The sequence below is a fragment of the Perna viridis genome, chromosome 1 (genome assembly GCF_037379345.1).
Source record: "Perna viridis isolate PV_CMFRI_1.1 ecotype Kerala chromosome 1, ASM3737934v1, whole genome shotgun sequence".
Taxonomy (NCBI): domain Eukaryota; kingdom Metazoa; phylum Mollusca; class Bivalvia; order Mytilida; family Mytilidae; genus Perna; species Perna viridis.
In genome coordinates, this window is record NC_142445.1 from 29,073,207 (window position 1) to 29,093,838 (window position 20,632).

At 30.9% G+C, this 20,632-nt stretch overlaps 1 protein-coding gene across 4 annotated transcripts; it reads right to left on the bottom strand.

Moving 5' to 3' along the window:
* Window positions 1-740: 740 nt before the first annotated feature.
* On the bottom strand, window positions 741-17,279 carry LOC148628218 (fibrinogen-like protein A). 4 transcript variants are annotated; one of them, XM_088584786.1, is made up of 13 exons: window positions 17,116-17,279; window positions 15,858-15,923; window positions 14,117-14,188; window positions 13,677-13,748; window positions 12,000-12,059; window positions 10,787-10,852; window positions 9,852-9,923; window positions 8,720-8,791; window positions 8,261-8,320; window positions 6,454-6,599; window positions 5,935-6,031; window positions 5,243-5,407; window positions 741-3,731 (listed from the first exon to the last, which is right to left on the bottom strand). In XM_088584786.1, exons 1-13 carry the CDS (start codon window positions 17,243-17,245, stop codon window positions 3,490-3,492), a joined length of 1,320 nt encoding a protein of 439 aa, XP_088440912.1. In that variant the 5' UTR covers window positions 17,246-17,279; the 3' UTR covers window positions 741-3,489. The 4 variants fall into 4 exon arrangements, with proteins under 4 accessions (XP_088440912.1, XP_088440928.1, XP_088440920.1 ...); XM_088584802.1 differs by lacking the exon at window positions 8,720-8,791; XM_088584794.1 differs by lacking the exon at window positions 8,261-8,320.
* Window positions 17,280-20,632: the final 3,353 nt, after the last annotated feature.

Here is a 20,632-nt window from a genome sequence, read left to right on the forward strand (position 1 = left end):
CATCATGGTGGCGCCCATTGGCGCGGGAAATTCAAATTTTCTAATTAAAAATTGCGATTAATAAATTAAAAAAGGAAATTATTTGTTTCAATTTTCATGAACATTTAGCAGATTACTTTCGATATTTATGACTTGCACAATAACATGGTCTTCTCCTTTAAGTTTCAGTCTCTGTAAGAATCAGGCAGCAGGTGTAATGCTGTACCACTTCGTTACAATTTCATTGGAAAGCATTGAAAATGAACATTTCAAGGGCAGATAACTCTGTCAGAAACTTTTTTTTTCTAAGATTCTTTTGGAAAATTTCTGAGCAAATCCAGTGATGCAGATATCAAATAATGGTCTTTTCAAATAGATAGAGTATCTTTGTGCTGTATTACATTGACTGATCGATGGGGTTTTGACATGCATGTTTCTAATTTTTCTAATTTTACCTGTTTCTTACAAACGCTTCACTTAATACTTATCCTAGGCTTGCAATCTTTTTTCCTCATTCACACAAGAGAGCTTGAAGTTGATGACACTTCCAACAATTCGAAGTCTGCTTCGAAACTATTTTAATTTCAAAAATGTCAACTATCCTTCCAGCAGTTCATACACTTATACGCTACTTTATAAAATTGCGATCACAAATAAGCAAGGTATCCAAATTAGCCAGGAACAAGGATGTGATGTCCATAGATTTTAGGAATCCTATAATAAGTCCATAAAACGAAAGCAAAAAAAATATAATAAGAAAAATATCCAGTATTTTTAATTTAATCATTGTTAAAATACATGAATGCAGGGTACATTTAAGCACTGTTTTTTTTTCCTGCAAAATAATGAGTACAAGAAGGTTTTGAATGATATTTATATTATTTATATTAATACAGGATGTGGCTAGATTTTTTACAAGTTTGATATAATGATGTTAAAAACATAATTCAGCAAATTTAAATGTTAAAGAAAATATTTCACTAACAACTTAAGGTCAGTAGACACACACAGTACACACATATGCTTGTTGTTTCTATGCTAGTTCGTCACTTACTAGCAAAGGAAAGGGCACCTAAGGTTTGTTTTCTATCTGTTTGTCTGTCTTTCTGTCCGGCAAATTTGTTGTCCACATTTTGTTGTAATATGTATTAAATCATAACTTATATTTGTTTAACCGTGCATATTTTTTTTACTTTCCACTATGAATTTGAAATGTAAAATATAAACTATGCAATACAATGTTCAACTATTCATGACCCATTATTGTACTTTTTGCAATCGGTTTGAAAAAGACAATAGCTAAAGAAAGAATAGTCAACAGTCTTGTAACGGAAAAGCATAACATAAAACAAATCACTAACTGCTAGTATTATTTTACACAGTCACATGCTGACGAATGTATCAGTATGTGGGTAAACAATTCGGCATTGTTACGTCACTTATGTCACAATATGATACCTATAGTTTTCATGAGTGAAAGTTGAATATAGCAAAATTTCAACTTAAGTTTTTGACAAACGCGCCTCGGCGAGTTGTTTTAAAGTTGAAATAAATAACGCGAAATATTCAAATTTCACGAGTATTAAAACTTTTTTCTCAACGATTTCTTAGGAAAATTTGAACTCGTCATGGCTTGATATTTTATATCTGCAATGACGGATATGTTAGCGATCGCCCGTCTATGACTGTACCATTTGTTTTCAATGTTTGGAACGTCACACCGTCGATTTCTACCAATCAGATTTTGTTGTGAAAGCGTCAAAATCACACAACAAGCAATCAAAAACGGGAAACTTTATGTATCACTAGTCCGTACCACATCGTTTCATTGCATTGCTGCATATGGTAGAACCTCTCGGTGATGGATTTGGCTTCCTCTTTCGATAGATTTGGTTATGAGTACTTCTTGTATACAACTAATATTTTGATTATGATCTTCCTACATATTTGATTTTAATGCTGGTGATGAGAGGTTACTTCTTGAAACACGTGTACAGCATATCAAAATTTACAATATATAAAACTGATATTTTTTTTGTAATTATTTCCAAAATATTGCAAAATATCTAGCCATCCATGAAGTAGATAAAACAACCAAATGATAGAGAATTGTACAGTCAAATCATTATTATTATTTTTTTTATATCAGAATAAGTTTTGAAATTTTAACATTAAGGTGAGTTGCAGATTATATAGAACAGTGGATTTCTTGTTATTCTGTTTGTCTGTTTTTTTTATAAATACTAAAATATGCATTTCATTTTTGCTGAAGGAAGAACTAATAAGCATTGAGCCCACGTATATTAAGATGTGCGTTTGAACTTTTATAATTTAAGTATTAATACATGTAGTTACATTGTTTTTGATGACTGTTATCCAATCATTTTTATTGGTTGTGTGAAAAATTATGATACAGTAAAAAAACACCATTTTGTCAAATGAAATTAAATGTATCCACGAAAAAATGAAAGAAATTTAATTACATTATTATCAGTTACCACAACGGTGTGATATGGAGCTTTTTAATACATCGAAAAACATGGCTGCTGTTACTAAACAAAATTTTGTTTTTTTACAATTATCCCAAAGCCATTAAGTTTAGACACATATTTATTCGACAAATGGTTCAGCAAGATGAAATAGAACCATGATTAAATTTTGCGAATTTTTCCAGACCCATATTGTAGAAATTGACCCTTTTATTATTGCAAATATAGAACAGATTCTTACTATTTTTCCCAAACGTGTGGCCCTTTTCACAAAAATCGTAAGAGTAAAATTAGTCGCCAGTTATGACATCATAATACTTTTATTTACTATGACGTCTTAACTTACGACGATTTTTGTGAAAAGGACTACTGTCTAATAGAATTTAGTGTACAAAACTATAGTGAGGGTATTTAGTCCTTTGATAAACACAACATGAGGTTCAAACAGTAGTTGTTTTGTATTTTGTTTTTCAAAAACCGTTTGGTTTAGACAAATTCTGCGTTATTAAGGTAAGCTGCATAAGGTTAACGTACCATATTTCGTGAAAATCTGTTGACCATTAATGGAGTTAATGAGCTTTTTGGTATTTGTTTTTGCTAGTTCAATGTTTCTATTATTAAAGATCAACTTCCATAAAACCTCTGGTTACAGTGTTTTGAAAGGTTACAAGAATGTTGACATCAATGCCATTTACAGATCATCCAAGTTTTGTGTAGCCAAAACAAAATGATTAAAGGGACAACTTTAATTAAAGATCTTTCCGTTCCAAATGATACAACTAAAAGATTTCAAATCTCCAGGTTCGAGATTCAGATCCTGGGAGGCTCAAGGCAATATTTATTATAACATTTGTGCAATTTATCCATTAGTCATATTGTCGTTTGTGTTTGAGAAGATATACAAATGGGTTTATTCGGCTCTTTGCATACTTACTTCTTATATAGAGTATAAAAACATATGAAAAGGAATTGTGACATATAACAGATGGATGATATGCAATGGACAATATTGTAAGGTATATCATACACGTCTTATCATCATTCTAGAGAATTTCATTGAGTATGGTCTGTTCTTCACTTTGTTCCAGGTTACACCTTTAGAACCACTCCCCCTCCGATAAAGACCATTCAGATTAGAGCGTAGACAGTCGTTAAACCACCATCCTCCTCCTCCGTATGTATTTGTACAAATTCCAGAAATCTTATCATTGTCCTGGTCTCGTGTTGAAAATGACATCGCGTTATGATATGTCAAGGAATCACCTGAAACATTAACCTGGATATTAAGCACCACGTTGTAAAGGAAAAAAATATGAAGAAACGGTCTAGCTGTTAATGATTGGTTGTAAGTATAAAGCATTATGTGTTATTTCATGTCACAACTGCTATGGAAAGCAATAAATATTCATGTTATTATCTGTTCGACGTTCATCAAGTCTATATTGCATTACTTCATTACTAATTACCAGATAAATTATGACGATACCCATTTCCTGAATCAAACTTTGGTGCACACGTGCTTTCTGTTTTTTTTACTTTTCCATAACATAGCAAAAATGGTAGAAGACAATGGAGTCTTCCCTATCTTATCTTCACCTTCGTTGCATATGCCGTATTGAGTCGTTTGTTTCTACGTTTTAGAAAATGAACACATCTACACTGATATTTTTTTAAAATAGTAATGTGGTTATTAGAAATTAAAATTCCATTATTACCATGAATCAAGAACAGCATTTAAAATATATCGTAGTACCAAAAACGAAAATATCAAAGAATGACTTTGTCATCTCTCTTTCTCTAAAACACATGTCCACAGAAATTACAAACTTATGGCATCGGAAGATACTGTCTATTTATCAATAACTATTGTGTTACGCTCAGACGACCATATATATTTCATACAAAATAAGGTTTGAATCGATAATAAAATCGTTGAAATCTGCTCCATTAACCAAAAACAAATAAACACTTTCGCGAAAGTACTTACGGATGATCAAATACTATTGTTTGGAAAGAATTCAAGTAATGTTGTTGTCTAAAATATTTCTGTATTTAATAATCTTATTGTCAAGACCTTTTTTATTGCAGCTAAACTGTTCGAAAGGAGTAAGTTTAAACAACCAAAGGATGATGTGAAAGCAAATATCAAATTTGTACGTTTTAAAGACTTTTGCTCATTGGTCATAATGATTGAGCTTATAAGTTACATACTTATATGCTGTGTTTTGTGTGAAAAAGGGGCGAAATCCGTTGTGTCGAACAACTGAACGTATATAAAGACCCTTTTAATTACGGTTATATGATTAAATATAGAACAGTACATTCTATATTGTTTTGTTTTGTTTAGTGACTACATTGTATTTGAGTAGTTTATATTTCTTTTTTTTTTTTTTTAATTATTTATCATACATAATTATAAACCAAGTTTAAAGATGACATGAAAAAACTGAAATAACGTTTATATTTAAAAAAAAAAAACTAAGATTGTCTTTCATTTTATAACTTTAATAACAAAGAACATACGGAACACTCTGCTAATTATTTTTATATAGGCATTTAACTCAAAAAAGGGGAAATTTATGTCTTTAATTTCTTCTATCAAATACAGATATGTAAAAAATATTACAAACCTCAACAACAGCTTGGATTTGACGACGGAATAAAATTTCATATTTGTTGAAAAAATTAGATTGAATACTTATGTTCTTCAAGTTGTTATTCATTTTGAAAGACTTTAATTGTTTGTTTTCTATTATCCGATTAAAAGAAAGTACCTGCTATTCCGCTGTAGCCGCTGACGGTAAGCTTGTACTTAGAAGCTTCATCTCCAATTTGAAATGTATTGTAAACAGCGTACCAACTATTTCCTTCCCAGTCTTCAATATCAACACGAAGTTCGTGTCGTGCACACGATGTTATACGATGGATTTTATCGTTCCCTTAAAAGACAGTTTTTCGTAAATGAATGCTTTAAAGTAAATTATTGCAGTTGTGCAGACAATGCTTTCGATATTTTACTGCAAATCACAGTTTTACTGGTTTGATATATTGTCAATTACCAATTTGCATCCGTTACGTTTTTATTTTACCTTGTAATGTGACATAGAAGATGCCATTGAATTTTTAAGTTGACATTAATGATAAATATAATTAAACGCATATCTAAACTATTGGTTCATTCTACGTATAACACTCATACTTATACTAATTTCCGTTTTTAAATGCATCTTGCACTTAAAACAATATGTGAACATAAATGCTGAAGGGCTTCCCTGTTGCCTCGATATCATATTTATATACTGTCTTGTGTATTTAATCTAAGAATTTTTCTCAAGACACGTGCGTTCTTTATCATAAAAGAGTTCGAGAGTCATTTAAAATTTTTGTTCCGTCGTTTTGATTCGTTGCAACAAAGTCATATACCTTGTAACCTAACAATACAATTAGCGCAGAACATTAAACTTACCGAGCCAAAATTCTTTCGTTAATTTACCGAAACCTTCCCTGTACTGTTTCCAAGATTTTCGAAAACTAACAGAACCGTCTTGCCTTCTTTGAATGACCTGAAAGTTATATGTGATCAACTGGAATGTAAGAACTGTCCAAGAACGTTCGTTATCGTGTTATCAACTCACATGTAACTGATTTTAAAGAATACCATCGATTCATCAGGAAAACAGACAAAAAAAAAACACACAGAAATTACAGAATAATCTGTTACCTTACAAATAGACTGTAACAGATCTTGATTAATTCTGTTGTTCTTTTTCTTTTGTATGTTGTATGTTTGTATTTATTTTTGTTTTGTTTGTTTGTTTGTTTTTTGTTTTTTTTTTTTTTTGGAAAGACTTAACAAATATACAAAAACAGATGAACTTGTTTTCTTATGATTCTCGCTTTGATATCACAAGATATATTTTGACATGACTTAGTTTCATTCCTTGTGTGTATATTATAGAATACTGCTCAATGAAAAATAACTTACAGTCCAGTTGCCACCATCTGTTTCCATATCACACATAACATGAAACAACTTGGATGTATTCTGAAACATCGTATAAACACCCGTCTTTTTCTCCTTCTTAAATCCGCAATCCCTGGTACATGTAGCAAACATTTCATCCGAAAGACCTGAATAATGATTTATTAAAACTTTGTGTATGTAATCGGTTGAAACACCTCTTGAGCTTTTGACACTGAATGGCATTTAAATGTTGTATACAAATGACTTTCAAAGTGTTCTTATATGTTTAAGATTAAAAGCAAGCGGCAAGTGAATATCGTATCGGTTTCCTAAAAGAAACAGTTATGTCTTTGGATTAATCAGTTCCGACGCCAGAGGTAAATCGTGGCCAATAGATGAAATTGATATATGTTTTTTTTTTTTTAAAAGGTTTGATATAATGTACCAGTCTGCAGCAGTGAACATTTTTGTGGCTCTGGCAATGTTTTCGGAAGAATAAATAGCAGAAGAAGACATCAATGATAAAGATGTGTCAGAACGCTGAGATGTGCAATTTATGCCTCCACACGAAGGTGCGAAGTATATGATATGTACTGAATTTAGAATCAGGTTACAATTACACAACGTAAAATTGAAACAAATACAATTAATCACACTATAACATTTTAATGCTTCATGATGTATCCACTGAAATACGATAAAAAAAACAAAACTATACATGTGGTGTGTTTTTTAGGGATTCAATTCAAACTAAAAAAAAAATAAATCTATCACTTTTAATTAAAAAAAAAAACATGTATCATTATCAATGAAGTAGAGTAAGCAAAAGTACGAAAATTGGACTAAGAACGGTTATACCGAAACCAAAATCACAAACTTAAAAACAAAACTAAGACAACAACTACAATATACCATAAAATAATGAGAAATAAATGAAAAATGGTCATTCTTAACTGAAAATTGCACACTCAAAATAAACATGTTACATGTATTCAATGTAATGATCAAAAATTGATAAGTATTGACATGAACATACAGCAGTTCCAGGATACACAATTTTTCAAACTAAAATTTTAAATAACATTGCTAAAATGCAGATATTTAGAAAATGTTGAATACAGCCTTGTCGAAAAAAAAAATATTGAAATTGAAATATTGAAAATTGAATATTTCGAATGCCGTAAGCAAAGCTCATGGTGAATGGATATTATAAGAAATATTGCATTAAATTCAATTGAACTGAATTTCAACAATCTATTGTGAAAAAGATAACTGCAAGTTATGCGTTTACAAACTCTATAAACAAGAACAAATAACAATAAATTGTTTTGTGTCCCTGAACTGCACAAACAGTTCACAGTTTTCCACTTAGTATATAAATGACATTTCTTATACATGTCTTGGTTTTGAAAAAAAAACATTACCCTATACATTCTGACAATATCCTACGCAGATCTATAAGCGCTTCCTGATTTACTTAGAGTCAATATTATATGATAACAAACATTTTTTCAGCACAAAATCACACTAACTTTATGGACCATAGAAATCAAAAGAAAAATTATTCACCTTAAATTTGTTATACTGGTCTTCAATTGAGAACACGTGTCAGCACGAAAAATCTATCATTAGAATTAACAATTCATATAAATAGGAGTAAATGGAGTTAAAGAGTATTTGGGAATGTGTTGCAAAGAATTAAGCAGAGTTAGAAAGGACAAAAATTGTTGGTTAAAAATAAATTAAAGGATTATGTGGATTTATAAGAAGATTCGCCTCCTGTCATTTTAACACCGAAACTCTAGTACACGTGAAATGGTATACTTACCTATTGCATTAGGTGTTAGTGGTTTTAAAGGTTTCTTTAAACTTTGATACTTGTCAAACACTGAAAGGCGAATGTACGAATGAAAAATTAAATTGAATCACATCTTCTAATCACCAGCTTGGAATCCGTGTAATTTTATGAAATCCTATAGTTTCGTGGTTTACAGCGTGTCCCTTATCATGCATGTTTTTAGACATGATGAAGTCGTCATTCCATATCATAGAATGAAAGTTTACCGAATCTTTTGCAAAGAAGGGGTGATGGGAGAGAGTAATCAAGGGAACCAAGGTAATAGCGGTAATCAAAAGAATGTATTCCAGGGGAAATAGGTTATTACTTTTAAGATAAAAATAAGTTACAGAACTACCCATGATACACGAACATATTCGTAATGTGGAGAAAAGTTTGCCAATTTATAGCGTAAGATAAAACTTAACTTACAAATATTACAACACTTACAATACTGTAAGGGAACCATATGCTCTTCAACCTTTATGTGTAAGTGCAATGCGTCCTTGTACTGTTTTACAACTAAAACAAGAGACTTAAGTGCATTAAATTTAATTACCCTTTTCTTGTTTAAAGCAACATCACAGAACAAATAATGTTTCAAACTCATATGAGGTTTTAAATGGAAACTATGTAGTTCCGTAGTTAGAGGGCGTTGCTAAAATACCAATATAGGTTAAACGAAATGAACTATGTAGCTCGATGATGCTAAACTATTCATAATTTGACTTCATAGCTGATTTGATCAGAAAGAAAGAATATCGTTTGGCTAGATCCTTCAATCTCAGTTTCCGCTATATAGATGACGTATTATCTTTAAACAATCCTAATTTCGGGGATTTGATCGCATCTACCCAAAAGAACTTGATATAAAGGATACTACAGACAGTGTGAAGTCAGCCTCATATCTTGACCTACACTTAGAAATCGATGGTAAAGGAAAACTATTGACCAAACTTTACGACAAACGTGATGAATTTTCATTCAGAATTGTCAACTTTCCTTTCGTCTGTGGCAACATTCCTTCGGCTCCTGCGTATGGAGTGTTCATATCACAACTCATACGTTATGCCAGAGCTTTCCGAAACTACGCAGACTTTTTGTATCGCGCTAGAAGTCTAACAAATAGGCTTCAGGAACAGGGTTATGTTGTTACAAGATTGAAGTCATCACTACAGAAGTTTTATGGTCGTCATCATGAACCCGTGGATCGTTATGATGTATCCATCAGCACCATGAAAACTGATTTATTCAACGGGTCATTGTTTACCTTTCCTCGTTTGTCTACCCCGGACTTGACTTTTTATGAGCAACTCGGCGGGTGTTTCTAGAAAAGCAGAGGACGCTTACCCTACCGGTGCACCTGGTCCATGCTCCCAGTTTTTAGTGGAGTACGAGTTGCTCATTTACTTTTGTTACTTTGTATGTATGATTTTAGTTACTTTATGTTCTTTGTTGTGTGTGTCTGTTTTCCATGTCTGGTCTTTGTCCCTGGATTACATTCTTTTGATTACCGCTATGGCCTTGGTTCCCTTGATTACTCTTTCACTAAAAATAAAATATAGATAAAGTTATGACCTACTATCATGAGTTTTTCTTGTAAACAGGAATAATTGCACGGTGGTAAAATTAGGAGTAGTATGCATATATTGATCTGAAAAAAAAAAAAAACAGAATTGAACAAAAACAACAACAAACAAATGGATCCAAATGAGTTATCGTATTGGTAGCATCCAATAAGAAATAAAAACGTGGTTTCTGATTAAATCAAGATATTATGTAACTAAATGTATATGTCTTGTGGAAACATAAGTAATATGTTTTGCCATCTGTTTTTCTCCTAAAAATCCTCACGAACAAACTATCTAGGATAACAATGATTAGATGTGATGTTTTTTGGGTAAAATTTTAAGTGCTTCAACTAACCAATATATGAATAGTATCATTCTCCAATAGCCAAATAGTTTTAAGCGTCATACCACACCTTTGTATATTTTTACAAAATAAACATCAATGCTAAAAGGAAATTGAGATACAATTATAAAAAAAATACTAGTAGTTTTTAATTCAGCCCATTTATCAAGTAGCACTCCAGATGAGAATTATGCAAAATTTGATTCATTGGTGGAAAGTCTACTATGTTCGATATTTTTTCATTTATAGTAAACAGAAATTAACATATGGTATTTCATATGACTTTGGTTTTTCATTATTAAAATTATATTGAATGTACGGTAGATTTGAAAATTAAGGGAGATTACTCTGTAAATGACACCAATATTTAATAGAAACTGTTTGATTTTCAATGTGGATTATCTCGTAAGATCAGACAGATTGGAATAAATGATTATATATTCCATCATACAGACCTATAAAGGAACTTAATAACAAAAAAATGTAAAGCCTTTTTTGGGGTGTATTACATATTAATGAATTTGCATGATTCCTAGCTGGAGTTCTTCTTAATAAGTTGACCTCAATGATTGAGTGCATCGGTTAACTACGATAATTCAATACCAAATAATTCCTCAAAGAAATCATTGACTGATCTTATCGTCTTTGGTTGTTCCTTTCCACGTGAGCCTAAAAACAAAAACAAAATACCATTTATATAGTTTAATAATGTATGCAAGTTTTGCAATCAAAATTATTTTATACAAATGCAACAGTAATAAAGACATTTGAAAATGTCTATTATAATGGTTACACTTCATATCACATGAAAACGTTAAGTTTGTATAGGAGGAAATGCAGACAAATAAAATGCTGTTATTTATTATAGTGCTTGATATAATAAACTTGTATTGCTAAATCTGAGCGATACTGATTACATTGCAGAACTAGTAAAGTCGAGAACGAGCGTCATTTCCTAACCAAATGATCTTTCTATGATCATTTCAGGGATAAATTCCTTCAGCATATTTATAGCACTTGTCTGAACTTTGATAATTTAGATGTATATTCAGATATTGCCGATATTAATACATGAAAACATCGCTGTTATGAAGAAAATAATTTACTATATTACTATTTGCTTTTTGTTATTTTTTTTTTTGTAATGCCTCTGAATCTGACAGTTGCTAATGGTGATATGCTGTAACCTATACTATTTAAGGATTGACTGTTATATTTTTTCGGTTTATGAAGAAATAACCTCAGTCTTGTGGTGCACACTAAATAACCTGCATAGCAAGTCACCTTCAAGTGTGCACCACGGGCATTGAGGTTATTTCAATAAGACCGAAAAAAATATAACAGTCATTACTTATAATCTAATTTTAGTATCAAAATTCAACAAGTAAATCATTAAAATAGGTTGATGACGTCACGGTTATATACAAAATTTGGTCTATAAGATGATGGACATAGTGTTTTGTACAATCAGCAAGCGTGTTCCTTCTGAAATTCAATTACTGTGTTATGTCTTATTTTTACTGAATTACTTCATTCATTGAACTTGCTTTATATGCACTGTTATTTGGAATACAAAATTCTATTCTATTATATCCTATTACCAAATGTGTAAAGAAAACCCTTCATTTGCTAATACCGCTAAACATTACATGACAAAATTGATAAATTGCTGATTCGATAGCCATGTGCTATTTGATCGTATCATTAGATCAAATCTATATTAAGTTTTCGAATACGTTTTACTAGATCTAACACTCTTACATTATTTCCCAAAGGAAATGTGGTATTATAAAGCGCCATATAAACTAAACCTTACCAATTAAAGTTTTGAAGACTTCGTCTACCAGTCGTTCCAATCCTTTATCATTCTGCTTCCCTGTATCAAAATGAATAACATCACATATACACTTATGAAACAAGCGAATAATTCAGTACCATTCTGGGTAAGAATCAGGCAATGTTTGGTACATCATTGATCTCAATTTGGACTTTTTTAATATTCAAAACATCTAGAAAACAATCAAAAAGATATTTTGATTTATCCTTAAGCTTCTGTGAAGTAGATAACTTCTTTTACTGCTTATATAGAGAAAAGTGTGTGAAGAAATGTTCCTATTTTATATTTTATAATGTAGAAATGTTGATTGAGAAATGTTTGTTGAGTAATGTATGAAAACGACACATTGCAAAGTCGGATCGAATGGAAACTAAATTCCGGATATTTTCATGGTAAAACAGCAACTTTAACCGTAATACCATTTTTTATTTAAAAAAAAACCTGCCAGTTCTTATATATATTTGTGTCAAACTTTTGTAACGATGAAAAAAACTTAGTAAATGATATAGAAGTTAGTGAAATCGGTGTAAAAGTTTTCTGTGAGGAATCTGAAACTTTAATACAAACACGGGCAAAACGAACCATGTACCCCGGAAATGTTAAAATGTTGAATGTATAAGGGTGTTTCGGGAATATCACCATCTAGGAAAGAAAAATATTATCATATGGAAATCATAATCGTCTCTTTTGTCATACATTTTTCAATGAAGGCTGCTATTTTCTGATGTAATATATAAATCAAGAAAATGTGTACTGGTACTGTATATGTTAGAATTAGTTAACTTATATTCTGTTGGGTAGATATCTTGGATATAGGTTTCCAAGAAGTTATGATTATTTACATTTTTCATGTTATCAGCCAAAATTAAAAAAAAAACAACTTACTTTTTCGTTTTTCATGGAAAATAAATCTTTGCCGTGATAATCCTATAGCTTCTATCGAAAAGATACTTGAAGTGACTGATGATAAGGATTATTTCAACATCTTTCTATCTATTATGGTTTTCATGATGTTTTCTATAGAAACCTTTTTTTGTTATCTTTCATAGTTTTGCGATCACATTTAAATAATCGACTTCACCACCCCCAATATCATATAGATAGATATAGCGGCTTTTTTAACAGCAACCACAAAATAACAGTTTTTGGCAGGACACCCTAATACATTATCGTACCAAGTTTTATTGAACTTTGCTTAGTAGTTTTAATGAGCGAATTTACATTTAAAAAGAATACTATCGTAAGACAATGGACCCAAAGTAATTGCAATATTTCTATATGATTCTTTCGGGTAAATCAACTAAAATGGCTCACTACTCACTAAATATGTCTAAATAGTTAAAGATGATAATGTTTGTGAACTAATGCACAAGTAAGACAAAATGTTTTGTCTTTTTTAACCGCAAAATGCAACAAAATTATGCAATTGAAAATGTAGGATTAATTAAATTGAAGAAGTTGAAAAAAAGCATTTTGTTGTGCAACATCAGTTTGATGGATCTTTGCTAAATGGTCATTAATCTAGTGTGTCAAAAATTATTGAGTGTAAATAAGTAAAAGGACACAAAACTTTTTTAATTACAAGCACCGTTAACTGTATATTTAAATCAAGAATTATGTAATTTGGAACCTCAGAACTCTTAAGATAATACTTACAAGTTAACATAACATGAACCTTTTCTCCAATCTTCTCCAAAATTTCGGTGATGTGCTGGACTTGTTTGGCATCTTGCGATATACATGTAACAGATGTAGTTCACGAGTGAGAATTCTTTAGAAAAGTTTATGTAAAAACATTTCTATGGAAACAAATGGTAGTGTATGATTGTTCCTTCTTATTGAATTTCGTTGTAGGTAGAGTATCATTTTTTCAAGGTTAATAGTCTGCATCGTTATGAGGCTTCTTGGGATACAGATATTTGCAGTTATACAATCGTTTGAGAAACTGAAAGTATAAAAATAGGTTGTACACAATTAACTTTACTTTTTCACAACCATAATTCCCATTCTATTATTCTTAACATAGTGAAAACGTTTTTAGACAACTAAATCAGGTATAATTATCGTTTAAGTATACATGAATGACTTCCACTCACTTTCAATAGCAATATGGTTGAAATCCGATAACTGTTTCGCTGTAAAGTTAGGTACAGATTTCATGAATGTTCCTGGAAATGAACAGTAATGTAGTGTAAAGGAGTAAACTTCTATTGTAAATTCATTGGTCAGTACTGTTCTGTCTACAAATCAGGAAGAGGATGACTCTTTATCTTATTGATATTTAGGTACATCTATGAATCATACAGGGGATGATAAGTTCATTATTATTTTGCCAACCTTCTTGTTAATGTAAATGTATCCAGTATATCGGCAATCAATAATTTGAGAACATTTGGAATTGAGACGGGGGAAAGCGGTAAATTTATTGACTGCATAGTCATATAAATTGAACAAAAATGGCGGGAAACATTTTTTTCAATAGGATTTGACTTACTGTATTGTTTCTCTTCTTTACGTTCATTCTTTTAATATATTTTATCAAAAATTTAACTTGCTGAAAATTAAGATTGTTCACGGCTTTAACTGAAAGAATATGACTTATCATTTTTATCTTATTTATATTATTCTTAACTTGACACGTTCCACAATAATTGAATGATTTACCAAAGACAATATTTTTATCATTATTTTCATTTAAATTGTTCGTTATAGTTCCCGATTGACAGATATTGAAAAGTAGAATTCAATTATATTGTTGCTATAAGTATTTGCTTTCCCCATTTTCATTGACACTTTCTTGGTAATCTGCTTTCTCCATATTTATTGAAATTTCGTTGATATTGTCATTTGTTATAAAGACTTTCCTATTGGCTATTCTATTTTTTTTTAACAATGTATTGAAAAATTTCTGAGTAAATCGAGCGATGCAGAGATTAAATAATGGTCTTTTCGAATAGAGAAAGCATCCTTGAGTGAAATCATATTGTCACCTCGGTGGGGTTTTTGCATGCCTGTTTCTGATATTTTAAATTTTGACTTATTCTTATAAAAACTTACACTTTAATTTTGTATCATTTTGAGCCGTTCTAGTTACGTTTACATGTATGCTCTGTGGATGTTTAGTAACTAATACAAAACAAAAATATAAATGAGCCTTTCTATAGCATTAGTGGATTTGAACATACATTCAGCACTAATGCTGTGTATGGAGTCTTATAATCTGAATATCTTAAGCATGAGTTTCTTATTATGTGATGTACCCTAGTGATCTTGTAGTATCCTTAAATATAAAGTGCCTGTATCACAGATTTGCACACATGATGTGAACATACTTTCACACATAAACATCGTTTGATGTCATCTAGCTAACAATTATACATGTAGAACTAGTTTGAAACGCGAAAAAGATAATATTAAAGGGGTTTGAGAGTCAAATCCAACTAACCTGCAAAATGTATACATTAAAAGTATGTATATTTCTAAATTTGAAGGATTTTTGAATTAAGGTGGGAAAATTTTATTGTACTTTTTTCTTATATAAGAAATCGAAAAATATCTCCACCACAGATGTTTCAGAAGAAACCTCAGTAGCTTATTGGTTGTTTTAAATGTATTAAATATATTTGAGGGAAAAAAAGACCAAATTGAGATTATGAAGTGCCGCCTATTGCCTGATTTTTACACAGAATGGGACTTTAAATCCATTTAACAAAAAAGATGTATATATGTTTTTTTTTTATGAATTAGCTTAAAACTACATGTAAAACTATGCATAGTTATTTGAATAATATGTTCTGTTACCTGAAGCTTGCGCATAGAAAGAACAAAATATCATACCATATAGATCCTTCTTGAAGTTGCTGACGAAATTGCCGTCTGAAGTCCTCACCGATTCCCGTTGTCCTAACAAATTGAAAAACATGATACGATATTAAATTTGTCATTATAAATTAGATAAAACTATATTTAAATTTTAACTTTAGCATGCTAAAGAAATTTTAATGGAATGATTTAAGTGGCGAATAAAACCACGCATGGTGAACGATTTGTTGAAATTTTGTACAAATGTGTAATTAACATGGATAACTTGGCAAATTGCCATACAAAATACGTTTAAATTAAGGTACATATATCATGTTTGTAATATCTCTATGTATAATATTTATTCTCTATGATTTTTCGTTTTATTTTCTTCTTGAACGGCTAGATATGTGTGATATCTCACCTTGTATGATGTGATATGAACTAGTAATCTAAAAATATCCGATGTTCTAACCAACGATTGAAAAAAAATCTCTAATAAATTATTATAAGAGGACGCTTACCCCACCGGAGCACCTGGTCCATGCTCCCAGTTTTTAGTGGAGTCCGAGTTTCTCATTTGCTTTTGTTACTCTGTATGTATGATTTTAGTTACTTTATGTTCTTTGTTGTGTATGTCTGTTTTCCATGTCTGGTCTTTGTCCCAGGATTACATTCTTTTGATTACCGCTATAACCTTGGTTCCCTTGATTACTCTTTTTTATTCTTATTGCTGCATGTTTTCTGCATAACATAATAGTAGTTGTACATTTAAGGAGGTAGAGCTAAGGTAAGGGAAACTCTTGATATCATTGATATGTATGTATCATTTTAAATTTCACTAAAGCCTATCAAGCTTTCAATTGAAATAGAATGAAATCAGCCCAAGTTACTTTCATGCTTACATGGGATTGATATAAATGCTAAATACAAACGTTACAATGATTTGTAAGAGTTGTGTCCCTTACCCTGGGTCAAGCACCTTAATATACCAATCCAATCTACAAATACTTGTAGGTAAAGCATTTGATTTGCCTGAAATGAAAATACCCCTTTAGTATCAATTAATTTGAAACTAACACGGCAAATAATGCAATGAAAGATATTCTTGAAATAAATAGAAGGAAATACACACTTATCCTCAACTTAAAAAAGATTGATTTTAAATTTACAGACTGAAAACTGACCAGATTTAATATTGTTTTAAATCTCCATAATACGAGGCTTAGGTGGATAAACCTCTTTTCACTGAAAACATAAACATTCAATTCCCACCAATTTACGTAATATTTACCTTTGATTACTTGATCGAAAGAATAAGATTCAGCAACTAAAGTAAAACACAGAAAACATGCAAAGTTGAAACCAATGCTTATCCTTGAAAGTGTGACAATATTACTCTTCATATCCATATTGATATCCATATATCGTTTATATATAAACAACTACAAAATAAGTTCAAAACCTGACACGATTGTTAAATTTAGATTTGGGCATTTAAATGTTAATGTATCTCAGTGCATCTCAGTACATTTTAGGTTTTTAATGATATAATGTCACAATGTACACTTAGAATCTGTTATGAACTAATAGTGGTCATTATCGTCATTATCATTTAACAAAACTTAATTGATACCGTGTAGAACTATTTGAAGGTTATGTGATTTATTAAGGAGGAAGACCTAGGATAAGGGATATAACTCTTGAAATCAGTGATATATTTGTATCATATTTAATTTCACCAAAGCTTTTCAAGCTTTCCTTCGAAACAGAATGAAATCAATCTGAGTTACTTTGATGCTTACATAATATTGATGTCAAATGCTGAATACAAACGTTCCCATGATTTGTAAGAGTTGTGACCCTTATCCTCCTTAAGTTATGCATAGGATATTTCTGTTAATGACAACAATAATCCGTTTTGTTCTCTTGATGGGGCCTTCTTAAAACATAAGTGCAAATATAGACTATACACTATAGATATACATAGCTAGACAGTAGAAACGTTCATTCAAAATAGAAGAAAATTTGAACATTTTCATACACAATCCATACACGCTTACGTAACTTGTTACAAATTTGTGGCTTGTTCCACGACAGAAACATGTAACCTTTGTTACGTGTATGTATTTATAAGAATCGGGCCAATAGGAATTTAACCAAAATAATACGTACAAAGCAACAAAAATAAATGAGGAACTCGGACTCCACTAAAAACTTGGAGCATGAACCAGGTGCAATGGTAGGGAAAATTCAGAAACATTAATGTCAAAACAACACAAATTTGACAATATTAGTTCTCTCACAGGCGCCTTCTCTGTTTGGAAAGACCATTATTTGACCTCGGCATGTCTGGATTTGCCCATATTTTTTCTTATATAGAATTTTAGTAAAATGAGGTTTTTTGCCCTTGAAATGTTCATTTCAGTGCTATTAAATGAAATTATGACTCATTTCACCAAAATGATTTGGAAAATCTTGTCTTTTTCCCTGATAGAAATGCAACCAAGTTAGTTTGACGGGAACCAGGGATTACTCACCGAAATCGATAGTATCACAATACACCATTAACCCCTCAAAGACTGAGGCTCCGCTCTGTGTATGTTTTGTGGATGAACTTCACGATACTTGGTGTTGTGGCTTCCTTTTTCGGTATTTTTTTTTCTTTTTTTGGGGGGTACACTTTCCATGGGGTTTAAATCTTTCTTGTATAGATTTAATTCTATACCAATATTTTTTAACAGTACTGCACCCTAGCTAGACCGAACCAATCTACCATTATGCTTACCCCTGGACCAGTATTGCGATCCCTATGTTGTAGGCACCCTGTCATATCTAATCAAAATTTTGAACACTCCGACAAAGTGAAATTCATGAATCAGGAGCGTAGCGACAGGAGTTACCATTATATTCTGTTTGTACGACATGCCGTCCTTAAATATTTTTATCATTCTGTTCTGACATGTTTTTGTCAATATACATAATATAAAATCGAAAAGCTTTTAACTGGTTACATTATGTAGCGCTATGTGGCTTTCACATACTTTATCTTTACCTTAACCCATTGTGTCAGTTTGAAATGCTTGTCTAAAGAACGGAACATTTTCTTATTTATTTCTGAATTTGTGAGTTAATGTAATTTGAAATATGCTATTCTGATATGTAATAAAAAGTTCGATAATTTAAATTTAAACTTCATTTGATTTAAAATACGATTAAAATGCTTTCTTTTATGAACGACTCCAATTGTAGTAACAAAAGTTAGTTCTTGAATTATGATTTACAATGTTTATATAGCAACGCCTGCAGAGGTTTTACCTTGGTACAGATAAACCATGTCTTTAAAAGTAAACATCAAAAACACACAAGTGTCAAATCTATACGTGTAATCGAAAAAATCATGAATGAATAAACCTTGTTTAAAGGATACCTTTTGTACTTTCACAAAAATGTTCACAAACAGTTACTGTTTTTTTTTTTTAATTGTATACAGATGATGCCTCACATATCATTTTCAGTCTGTGTAATGGGTAAGTTGAAAGAAATATGATGTTTTATTGAAAATATCATCATCACTTTTTGAAATGCATTCATTATCCTTTCTTTTCCCTCTTCATTGCATTTCGTTCATTCATATACAAAGAGTTTTTTTATACTGTCTTAGGACACGTTGAAGAAATCGGTTATCATGTTATTATGATGCAAATGGATACACAGTAACGATCCACTGTTGTATGATGACGACAATAAAACTTCTAAAGTGATGAATTCAATCTAGTAGCAAGTTTATTTAACATTATCAAGATAAATGACGGAAAAGAACGAAAACCGCAAAATGATATTAAATGTGGTTTGCCAAGGAAACCATACTATACTTTTAAACATATTTAAATAAATTGCGAAAAATCGAAATTGGTTTCATGAAAATACTTGTTTGTAAAAATAGGTAATAGTTGTCCATTGATTAAGTGTATTTCCTTTTACTATTACTCACTAATGATGTCAATGTTTTGTATAAATTATGAATGTCATCGACATTTCTTGTTATTCAATTTATCTTGTAGATTAAGCTGCAAGAAGTAGACTGACAAGGAAACAGTACAAACTGTTTGGTTTTGCATAGTAAATGATGGATAAAACGATTTTGCAAATGTTATGATTCTTTTTTTTTCTCCAGACGATCTGAAAAAGAGTGAAGTGTTAAAATCTATAAAAAAAATTCAAAGCTATTTTTTATTAGCGGATATCTCAAATTTAAAAATACTTTCGACATGCATTTTAACTTTTGCAAATTATTGACATAAATTTTGTATAAAGAAATGTAGTAGTTCAGCGTTACACCAATAATAGTCTTGGTATCATTTATGTAGATATTTTACAAAAGCATTATGTAGCCTAAAGAAGGTCACACTGATCCTTTGCCCTAAAACAAAAAAAAAATGAATCTTAATGTCTCTTTTGTATATTACCATATCAGGTACTAGAGTTTTGTTTTTTAAATCAGACAGTCTTAACGATCAGATCTTGTCGTATAAGATTACCGTTGCTTACTTGTTAACCCTCTCATGTTTTATTATGGTAGTTTGGGACGAATTACATTATCTGTTTTTGTGTAAATGTACAAAAGTTATTGATATCCGTGATAAGTACATTTTGGCATATTATATGAATAGACCATCGAAAAATAAAATATATGGTCTGTTGTCGTTTTGCAATATACCAGTGCTAAAACAATTGGCACTGTTTGTCAAAGACCTTATGAAATTACTACAACTTGCATTCAAGAATAATACGATTCCAGCTGTCACTAT